This window comes from Myotis yumanensis, unplaced genomic scaffold (assembly GCF_028538775.1).
Source record: "Myotis yumanensis isolate MYYU_CA2020_CCGP unplaced genomic scaffold, mMyoYum1.0.hap1 SCAF_4, whole genome shotgun sequence".
NCBI lineage: Eukaryota > Metazoa > Chordata > Mammalia > Chiroptera > Vespertilionidae > Myotis > Myotis yumanensis.
The window spans coordinates 55,084,179-55,096,012 of NW_027223755.1; the positions used below are offsets into that span (position 1 = coordinate 55,084,179).

At 36.8% G+C, this 11,834-nt stretch overlaps 1 protein-coding gene and 1 pseudogene across 2 annotated transcripts in view; one reads left to right on the plus strand and one right to left on the minus strand.

Moving 5' to 3' along the window:
* LIX1 (limb and CNS expressed 1) overlaps positions 1–2,149 on the minus strand; it is a 46,714-nt gene extending 44,565 nt beyond the window's left edge. Inside the window, exon 1 of one of the 2 annotated variants that reach the window (XM_070412376.1) lies at positions 1,832–2,149. In XM_070412376.1, the coding sequence (XP_070268477.1) occupies positions 1,832–1,913 (82 nt within the window). In that variant the 5' untranslated portion in view covers positions 1,914–2,149. Of the gene's footprint in view, positions 1–1,023; positions 1,113–1,831 lie in introns of those variants that run through there. The other variant, XM_070412377.1, reaches the window with a different exon arrangement.
* A 4,028-nt stretch (positions 2,150–6,177) lies between these two features.
* On the plus strand, positions 6,178–6,684 carry LOC139008125 (large ribosomal subunit protein uL24-like; annotated as a pseudogene).
* Positions 6,685–11,834: the final 5,150 nt, after the last annotated feature.

The window sequence follows — 11,834 nt, forward strand, 5'->3', positions numbered from 1 at the left end:
ATGTTTTGATGTTATAAAAACTCCTGGTGCAGAAATCTGCCACTTGGCTCACTTTCATTTGGTCATTTTTCAGATTAGAAACACCTGAGCGAGAGGATGGGTTGTAATATTCACACCTTTTAAGCAATGCAGTCAGTTGCAGAGTAGCAGCCCATTCTAGGGTAAGCAGGCAATGCTATCTGGTCAAATTTCTATTCTATGTTAATGAGTGAAATACATACAATGGGACATTCCTTTATTTTTCCATATAAAAGAGTTTCTGCAAAGACCTAGATGACAGAAAGAACATAATGTATGCTTTATTTTAACCCTTCTTCTGTTTTATTCTCTATGCTAAACTGTTAACAATTTTTGGGGTTAATTCATCTTAAAAAGTGGGCCATGATTTCAGATTAAACTTCCTAAATTCACAATGATCAATGAACTCAGTGAAAAACTTTCCCTGTATTTCTTTTTACTGCTTCCACTAACCAAGCCCTCAGCATAAGACCTCCTGGTCTTACACAATTTATCCAAAGCTCTGGGCAGGACAAGAGCCCTTTACCCTTCACTGGTGAATTCAGGGCTATTGTATGAGACACACATTCTTTCCTTCCCTTTTCACTAAAAGAAACATACCAAACCTGAATAGATTCCAGGCTAGATTGGGGTAGGGAGTGATTTTATTAGTCCTAACATAGCTATTGACACATGTTTGAATACAATATAAGGAGAAAGAAAGAAAGGAAGAAAGAAAGGAAGAAAGAAAGATCTTTTATTTTATGTCTTAAAGGGAAAATTAGTTATAATTTAATTTCTAAGAAGAAAAATGTATAGAATAAAATGGCCTAACATTTCTTTTTCTTCATCACACATATGAGAAATATAAACTAAAAGGACATCTGGAAACTAACATTATTCAGCAATCAGAAAGGAAAAATCCAAACCATTGAAGTTTTGATGGAGACAAACATAGCAAGATTTACAAAGAAGAAAGCTGTAACCTATTGAAGCACAAGAAAAAAAAATCCATATGCATTTTACCTTTTGGGCAGTTCCATAGCAAAGTTCTATTTCAGAAGCTCTTTGTAATATGAAACCCACTGTAGATAAGATACAGGGGGAAGATAGTCTGTTTTGCAGCAGCAGGAAATCAAATTGGTTCCAGAAACAAAGTTACATGACAAATGGTTTAATAGTACTGCCAGATTTGGAAAGCTTGATTGAGTTATTTTTCATAATCATTAAAAGAAGATTTTTAAATAACTTTGCCATAGCTGTTTAGATTTTTTAGAAGGGAAGGGTGTTGCAGAGGTGGGAAGACATCTAATTTCATTGGCCTTTTAACTAATGTGTTACAATTTGTTATCAAAATTTAAGAGCTCAGTGGTGATTTATTAACTTTTGTTTGCAACAAAAAAATTTCAGACAAGCACAATACTTGATTTAACATAAGTAATATATGTTATTAAAGATTAAACAGATTAGCAAGTATATATTTTATTATCACATGCAAGTTATTTTTAATTTTAACCTTAGTAGCAGTCTGCTTTATTTTACAAAAGCATCTGGAAAAGTTCATTAAGTCTTAGGTGAGCCTTAGATTTTTAAGAGAGACTTCTAAGCCGTTCGCAAGATGTATCACTGACAAAATAACCCGGCAACTAATACCCCGTAGGTAAAATGAAATGAAATCATTTTTCTGACTGAAGTCAGGAACAAGTTAAACATCACTAGACCACAGCACACGACTACAGAGGTTTAGAAGAAATCATATTTAAATAGGATGTGACTAGATGTTTAGGGCTATTTTCTAAAAAAAGTAAAACAACTTTTCCCCTTCAGTACTTACAGTCTTTGAAGACTAGAGCTGGGTCTCTGTGAGGCAGTACTTGGGCAATGATGTGTCTCAGGGATTCCAAGGTTCTGTCCATCTTGGGTCTGCCTGTGTGAGCCTGCTGCACAGTGTCCTCATGCCTGGGTTCTTGCAGTCCTGGACTGAATTTGTGCAGCTCATTGATGCACAGGATTACCAAAGAATCCCTTTTAACATCTGCCAATCAGACATTTCCCAGACTCTAAAGACCCCTCAGGGGGCCCTCCTCCCAGGCTCACTTATCTTTGTTGTGTGCTGAGCTAATTAGCTCTAAAGGCTGGCTGACAGGCAGGTTTCCATTGCTTCCTTCTGTTAAACACACCCACCTACAGGCTAGCTGGGGAAGCTCCCTAATCGTGGGAACAGCTTTCCTCTCCAACCAGCTTTTGCCTGAATGGCTTGCAGCTTTCTGACTTGGATATTTCTTTTGGTCCCCCATCTTCAAATGTGCTGTTCTCAGGCATGTAGAAGCAAGAAGGTTCTTTCTCAAGGACATTTCCTTAGTAACAAAGGAGATTCCAGCTCAAGGCTTCCAGCTCAGAATCAGTATAATCTAAATTCTTATTTGGTAAAGAAATGCTATAAAGGTTGTGAATGTAGCCAGGCACCAGATTATGCCTCTATTTGAATTCAGGAGCATCTATTTGGAAGCCTAGTTTTTAGTCCCCCTCCCCCACTCTTCCCATCCCCCGGCCCAAATTATAGTCACTTTAGCCTGATGAGCAGTGGCAAACAAAATCTCACGGACTGACTTTCGGCTTGCCTGGGAACTTTGTTTCCCTATTTATCCTTCAAGGCAAATCATTCCCAAGATTGACGTTAATGAATTCTGATATCATTCACTTCCTTTCATTTCATAATAATTACTTCTATTAAAAATTGCAGGAGAGTCACATAAGTACATTAACTTAATGGGTTCCAAATTTTCCTTTTAATAAAATGTTATTTTTTGCCATTTCCAAAGGGGAAAAAAATTGCAGAAGAAAAAAAATATATTGTTCAAGAGAATATAGGTAGTTATTAAAAGATCTTAAGAAAACAGATTCTTTTTCTGTTTATACCACTCACAGCATTCATCTTTCCACAGGAGACATAAATATAAGTCATGAGCTGCCAGTGCGATAATGAGGATTTGGACCAGATATAAAAGAACTGATTTTAATGGCTACAACCTACGTTAGTTGTTGAAAACTTGTTGAAGACTTCTTTACTTTTATTTAAAATATTTTTCCAGAGTAGACACAAGAGGTTGCTTACCAGTGTTCTTTCCAATTTTCAGATTCCACAATTATGTTGTATTATATGATTAACTGCAACCAGTCCTTTAAAGTCTATAAAAATAAAATGTTTTCCATGTGACCAGTTTCTTCAGCTAGTTGGTAGAAGGGTGATGGGCTTAATAAAAGGAAACCGAAGGAATGGGCTGTAATAATAATTATTATTATAATGACTGTCAGTTAGCAAATGCCCACAGCGAGTATATGCCACACACAACAGGCATGAGGCTGCCCCAGAGTGCACACCTATTATTATAAAAAAAAAACTTGAAAGAAGTAGCACTTGATGTTAAGAAACGTATTTAGGGTCCCAAAGTATACTTATCATGGGCTGTACCAAATAGAAAATAATCAATAGCTTTGCCACCAGTTTATCACTTAAAGGGAAATTGGATGGTTTGTAGACAAAAAACCCCCAAACTGTTATACATTGATTGGACACAAAGTATAAATGAATGTAAGTACTTTCAGTGTGATATTCAATTGGAAATCAAAATATTTAAGTTTCCCACTAGGGAAACATGAAAAATATGAATTCTCAAAGGACTGAGACTGATAATATAAAAACAAAAATTAGAAATGATTGATGCTGGGATTTCAATTGGTAAATGGATTTTTTTATGGGCTTAGATTTAATCCCAATTACATAAAAATATTTGGCTGTGCAGTGTAGATTTGGAAATATAAGATCTAGAATTTGACTTTTGTTACCTGAATAACTTTAAAGAAGTCACTCAACTTCTCTGGGCTCAGAGTCCATATCTAGAAAATTAGGGAGTTGAGCTGGATGCGCTCTCTCAGATCTAATATTGCAAATGAGCACAAATATTCTCAAATGTTTTCTAGCTTTCTGGAAAGTCATATATTTATTTCCTAAAAGCTGGACTGGTCTTCAAACAAATCATTTCTATTCCCCCAGTCGGCCGCATATCCATGCATCAATATGAGAGACACAAATTTATAGGGTGATTCAGAGATACCACTAACGCTAACTAAAGTGTAAGGCAAGAATTCATTAAATAAACCAGTCTTCAACCTCTACAAGATTTTTCTAAAGAAGGCAAATTAGAGAGCCAAAAACCAGCTTTGCAAAGATACTCTCATAAAAATATCATGTTCTTTAATGTTATATTTTAAAAAATGAAAATAAGAATTCTAGGAAGGAAGGTTATACAACATTACAGTCTGTTACTATAGTTTCTTTGATCTCATGAGGCCCTTTCATTCAGCAGTTTTCTGAAACCCTTTTTCTTCCTTGTCTACCCATAAAGATGTCTCATCTTAAAGTGCCGTTGTGAGACAGTCTAGAAAAATTCAGCCGTTTCTGACCATTCTCTTTGATGGAAGAACCTGAGAAATTCCTGGGCAGTGTGTCTATAAGGGTGTCCCCCCAAAATTTACACACACATTTTGAATAATTATAAAGGCAGTATTTATTTTATTTCTTAAAAATACATTTTTATTGATTTCAGAGAGGAAGGGAGACGGAGAGAGAGATAGAAACATCAATGATGAGAGAGAATCATTGATTGGCTGCCTCTTGCATCTCTCCACTGGGGATCAAGCCCACAACCTGGGCATGTGCCCTTGACTGAAATCGAACCTGGGACCCTTCAGTCCACAGGGCAATGCTCTATCCACTGAGCCAAACCAGCTAGGGCAAGGCAGTGTTTATTAAAATACATTTCATTTTCAAAATTGAGCTATCAGCCGTTCAAGTGTGTATACATTTTTTTGTATACCCTGTATTTTGGTACAGAGTCTACATATAATTCATATGTTAGATTTCAATGTCAGCCTCAATCATCTGTAGGAATGTGTCAAAAGCAAAATCAAAGTATTGAGACAAGGGTACATGACTACAGTGAAAACCAAATGATGTTTTTACAAATCCTGTTAGAGTACTACTCAGAAATATGAGAAACAGCGCCCAACTGACATATTCGGCGATCAAGCTGTCATCCCATGGTGCAAGGGGAAGGCTCAGTGCAGTAGCACACTCACCAAGCTTCCAGGAAGTACAGAACTCTTTGAGATGAGAAATCAAGGTGGTATGTTTTGTACCATTTCGTGCACAATGTAACAAACAGTCTATGGAAACATTAATTTTGCTGGTAAAGAAAATTCATTCTTATCATTGCAATGATATTTTTGTTGTCAAATAGTTCATTCCAGGTACAAAAATGATAAGAAGGCAGGGGGCACTAATTGAAATAACATCCAGAATGTTAGAAAACAATGAATGCACCAAAGAAACATCTTTAGTTAAAAACAGGAAGGAACGCTCACCATCCTCCTTGCCTCCCCACTTGCTAGTCCACTCCGCCCTGGAAGAAGAGATCAGGGTAAGTGAAGCAGGAGCGGGGCCAGTAGGTGAGGCTGCAGTGAGGTTTTGTGAGACTCCAGATCCCAAAGATCCCAGCATAAGGCATGCAGACTCCAAAGAATATGCCTGCAGTCACTGAGCCTGAGCCAATCTATCACTACTCATCTCTAAGGCATCAGGTGACTCAGGGAAGGAGAGCTGATGAATGAGATTTAGGAAGATTATCTTCCCTGAAATATCTTTTTCACTTACTTACTAATGCCTTTATTCTTAAAAACTAAATAACTTAAGATAAAGTAAACAAAATGAAAAAAAATTGAATTCATGCAGTTAAATAAACTAATACAGAGAGCAAGTAGTTTACAAAAGCAATGGGAAATGACTGACAGCAGCTCCCTGCAGATGCCAATGGGAGATGGGTGGAGGGAACTGGAAGGGCCTAACTGCTGATTGGCAAAGAAGGTCCAAGTGGAGTGTGAGGATGAAGAAAGGCCGTGGAGAAACTGACTTTGCAGAGGTAATGACTAATGACTGTTTAGTGTCAGCCAGGAAAAGACAGTAGAAGGAATGAATGGCTGCTTAGCATCAACTTTGTTTACTCTCAACTGGGAAGGGACCAATGCTAAGTTTGAATCAAGGTATTCTCATAGAGGGTCAGTTAGAAAGGCAACTTCAGATTAGGTGACAAAACAAATTTAAAAACACAGGCAACATAAAAAACAATCTCAGGCGGCCATCATAGGATCGCCAGCGGTCAAAATGAAGTTCAACCCCTTTGTGACTTCTGACTGGAGCAAGAACCGTAAAAGGCATTTCAATGCACCTTCCCACATTCGAAGGAAGATCACGTCGTCTCCTCTTTCCAAAGAGCTGAGACAGAAGTACAATGTTCGGTCCATGCCCATCCGAAAGGATGACGAGGTTCAGGTTGTTGAGGACATTACAAAGGGCAGCAAATTGGCAAAGTAGTCCAGGTTTACAGGAAGAAATATGTCATCTACATTGAACGAGTGCAATGGGAGAAAGCTAATGGGACAAATGTTCATGTGGGCATTCACCCCAGCAAGGTGGTTATCACTAGACTAAAGCTGGACAAAGACCACAAAAAGATCCTTGAACGTAAAGCCAAATCTCGCCAAGTAGGAAAGGAAAAGGGAAAATACAAGGAAGAAACAATTGAGAAGATGCAGGAATAAAGTAATATTATATACAACTTTCATTAAAAACTTAAAATGAAAATAAATAAATAAAAAAACAATCTCAGACATTTGTTCATTGATATTTCACTGTATTTAAGAACATGAATTAGAAATTAACAATATCCTATCTACAGATTAAAGAACATACATTTCCTCATTATTTATAGAAAACTATACAAAATGCTTTCATGAAATAATGTTCCTTCCCACCAGATAAAAACCGTGAGTGAACTGCCCTTTTCCCTTGCCAGGGCGTCAGAGTCAGCACTCTTAACCAGAAGGCATCATGAAAGCAAGCCCCTCCTTTACTTGAGCCTTCTATGTGTGGAAGGGGATCCTGAATAAGTTTCTGTCACCTTGACTGTGTTGTGTAAACAATTATCCAGGTCTGCCACTGTATTTGCTTTCCAAAGAGAAGTAAAATTGATTCTTTAAGAAACACTTTATAGATCAAAGATATCATTAAGGAAGGCTTAGCTAATATACAGGTTAACATTTTCAGGATAAACTCAGTTAAAGGTGGAAGAATTTGGATGCTCAAATTTACAAGATTGGAGATGATGATACTAAGCCTTTGGGTCATAAGATATGTGTTTGGTGAAAATTATTTATCATAACAATAGCTGGTTGACTTCAGCATTATATGTATTTTTTAAAAGAAAGTTTAAATTTTTGTTTTAGAGTGGATTTTGCCAGTGCCTTTACAATATTTTTTTTCATAAAAATTTATGTAATTATTGGTTCCTCTCCCTCTTCCTGCATTTTCTCACAAACCACCCCCACCCACCCACCAGATCCTACTGTCCAGAACAGTAATGTATTTTGTTGGGTATTCAGAAAAAAATATTATACAAGTTGTGGCTATAAAGTGATCAGACTGATCGTAAAAGAGGTATCTGAACTCTAGCTGAGTTGTTGAGCCACTCCTCAAATAAAGAGATGAGACACACACTCAGTTTTACAAGAGCTAATCAGAGTTACCTTTTTCCTTCTTTAGATAAAGTCATGTTTCTGAGGGTATGAATTGTATGAGATGTTTAAATATTTGCAATAATAATGAGCATATTAAAATGAAAACCTAGACTCTGAAAAAATTAATATTAGATTAAAACAAACCTAGGGAGAATGTTTATTGGTTTTAAACAAATGACTTAAATTTGAGGTTAGTTGATGGAAAGGTTAAGCCCAAGTAAGCCAGTAATTTCACAGCTCCATTTATTTTAGATGAAGCTTCCTGTAAGACTGCATCAGTGGTAGGCTCTTAATTCAATTCAGGCTACACTTATGGATATGCTTACATTAAGATAAAAGCCTTGTGCCATCCATTTCACGCTGTAAACTATAATTTCCATTCTACTTCCTATGTAGTCACCACCAGAGCACTGCACTTAGCATGCATCCTGCTGACACAGAAGAAATATGACTTTTCAAAATTTGTTTAAAGAAGGAGGAATAGGAAACTTCATAGAAAGACCTATTTTTCCACATATTGAAAACTGGAGAAAGACCAAGTTAGAGAATAATATATTTTTCTGATCTTCTCAAGGTACCTCAATAGCCTTGAGCTCAAAGAAAGAGAACTGCTCCCAGCACTGCTCTTCTCCCACCTCCCCACAAGAAACCAGCAATGTTCCACTCAGGGCTTCTGTTTATTGAGATGGGTTTTCTTGGGCCTGTGAGAAGATAAAAAGGCTTATTATAGGGGTGCAGGGGGATAAATAACCAAACTTGGTTTTCTAAAAAGGAAGGAAACTTTGGGGAGAGTAAGACTCAAAACCTGGGACTGGTTGTGAGGGCTGTCCCCTGTCTCAGGACCAGGACGACAGCCTGGACTTTGTGGGTCTGAGTGACTTTGAAGGGGCCCCAAAGATCCAAAGCACCTGACTGCTGGTTTTCCTACCATTGACTTCCCTGGAACATATCGATTCCATCTTTTCCTCCCACTCACTCCCAACCTTATTTCACTCTAGTGACTCTGGGCAAGTAATTTTATATCCAAAGGTATTTTCTCATCTCTAAAATAAAAATAAGGTAGCGAAGAATCTCTAGAACTCCAGAATGATATAATAGGATTATATTCCAGATTGTTTTAACCTAATCTTTAAGCTGACTGGGTGGGAAACCTTTTAGACTCTAGACCCCCTCCCATCAATCCATTGTCTGACAGGGATAGTTTCCTTAGTTCTACTCCATCTCCCTTTAAAATCAAATCATTGCACTGCTCAAAATTGATTATAGCTTTTTCCTGATACATCAAGTTAAAGATTTAAAAATGTTTTCAAAATCATCTTTAATTTGGTCCCTTGTAGCACAACACTCATTTCCCAACTACAGCATAACAAGCATTCTACATTCACTTCTGTCCTTTGCATTTTCTGCATTTCTCTTTGTCAGTATTCCTATTTAACCAAATCCCTCTTCCCCCAAACAACTCACCAAATCACTCTGGCCTTTCACTTATCCTTACAGTTTCCTCGGCACTAGATCAATGAGAGGAGGCTCTGTGGTGTACTACCTTGTACTGTCATGTAATTGCTGTCTCTTCAGAAGCGGTGGGGCTTTTAGCCAACAGAAATTTTACCTTAAAAAATCTGTGTACTCCCTCCCGATATCACTTTATACAACACCAAACACTTGGAGAACTGATGTGTGAACATATATTTTCTTTTAATGAAGGCCAAACCTCTTCTACCAACAGTAAACAATTTTTTAAAAAAAATTCAAGTGGTTCCTTTTAAAAAATGGAAGCAAATAATATTGTGACATCCCAAATAACATATTTGTATTATGAGGCATGTTTCTACTTACAGAATTAAGCCTACAATAATCTGATTCTAAATGTTATATAGAATTTTAATGTAATCAGTATTTGCAATATTAAGGTTTAAAAAACTTGCAATTTTTAAAATATACTATATTAGTCTTTGCGAGTGTTGTAGGCTTTGGAGTTATTCCCACACTCCTAGTTATTATATAGGGTGTCCCAAAATTCACGCAAGATTTGCAATTTGCAATTGAATTGAATTGCAAATCTTGCGTGAATTTTGGGACACCCTATGTAACTGTTAGCTCATGGCTATTCTGAACTTTACCTCATCCCCAGCCTTATACAGTTGGGTAAGATGGTTCTAGTACTTCATTAAGCAAATCAAGGTCAAACTAAGATATGATCTGATGTTCTCTAGAGATGTTCTGAGGCGAGGTGAACAATGATGAGCCTTAGCCCACCCAGAGTATTGAATGTGACAGAAAATAAATCTATACCTCAGGAAGTGCTCTCCTGACAACCTAAGAACTCATCCCTCCATCCTGTGGGAGTGGCTGGTAAGTCTGCAGGGCAGCAAGTTTATCTGCTGAGTTCTTTAATTAGGCAATTGTGTGTTTTCCCAGAAAATTTACTGAATACTTAACTAAAAGAATGATTACCTCAGCTGTACTAACCTTCTGGTTTGTACCTAAAGATCTTTATGGTTCTGGGGAAAGCCAGCTGTGTGGTAAAGAACAGAGCAATGGCTACCAAGACCACAAATCAGCACAAGAATAAACTACATGTCTTGTAGCAAAAGCTTATCTAATATGGGGGAAGGGGTCAATTGGGGAAAAAGGAGACATATGTAAAACTTTAGACAATAAGAAAAGAGCTTATCTAATAGAAATGGGCAGTAGATGATGCAAGGCTACAAGCAAAGCATATGTTCTTCTCTATAAAAACAAAAGCAAAACACCAAAAGGATCATAATTGAAATATTAGTGACCTTGAAAACAGGAAAGATGCCTTTGAAATCTCCCTTTTGGTAATCTTAAGTCATGTGATACATAATGCACATTTAGCAACTAATAAGCAAGTGTACATTATGTATCAGGCTCTGTGCTAAACTTCTTACTGATGTTATATTTCACTTAATCTTTATAACCCTAAGACAGGCACTTTTAAATGTCACTTTGCAAATCAAAAGGTGAGGTTAGGAGGCTACAGACAGTACCAGAAGTTTGAGAAGTGGTAGAACTAGGATTTAAATTTGGAACTCCAGGAGTGAAAAAAAACTTTGTTAAGGATCACGATACAGCCCTGACCAGTGTGACTCAGTTGGTTGAGTATTGTTCTATGCACCGAAAGGTCATCGGTTCAAACCCTGATTAATTTTGTATTTGTGCATTTGACTAATTTGTACTGTGATCCACAGAAAATTTTAGGCTATTAAGGGAAAGATCTGTTTTGTCTTCTAAGTCCCTCAAATAGTAGTAAGTTTTTTATGTAGTAGGTACCCCAAAGTTGACTGAGTCAACTCAGTAAAGCTGACAGGATGAAGTCATGTGTTTTATTCCCAACTCACTTTGACACTCTGAATGAGAAAACGTATTCCAAAATATATATTGCACAGTTCTATTAAGCTGTCAATATAATTTTGTTGTTAAAATGCTTTATAGACATATTATAAAAAATACATAAATTTAAATTCAAAGCTACGTACTTTCAAAATTAACTTTTCAAGGAAATGAAATTTGACATTTTCTTGCACTTATATCGAAGTGAACTTATCACTGCTACTCTGCAAATAGCCAGTAAAATTAATTTTGAAAAGGTGAAAGTAAATCTGTTGTCCTGATCAATCTTGAAAAAAAAAAAAATGTGCTGATATTGTTTCTGGTAGCTTATAATCACAGATGCACATAATTTAAGGACATCCTGTCTGGTAACTGTGCAGTGACATTGCCATCTAGTGGTCCTTTTGTGCTGCAGGTGATGTTCCTCTGGCCTCCTGGGCAATGCTGAAGGGACTTGAATACCATCAGATACGTATACTTAAGCACCCATCTTCAAGTCTCACTGTATTATAGTCTTTGAGGGAGGAACCATGTCTCACGTATTTTCTTTCTTGACTAAACTCAATAAACATCTGTTAATGCTGAAGTGAAATATGGTATGTTTTGGACCCATCCAGATAAGACTATTAGAAAGAATATTTTTACTCTTCCTTTTAACTTCCCCATGCTCCCCATACCCCTAACTCTTCTTCTTTTTAAAAATTTTTTTTACATTTTTATAAAATTTTATTTTATTGTTTAAGTTATTACAAATAGTCGTACATATGTCTCCTTTTTTTCCCCTCCCCATACCCCTAACTCTTCTACTTCTACTCAGGCCTGCATAAAAACTGGCAACTGTAAAAGCTGTA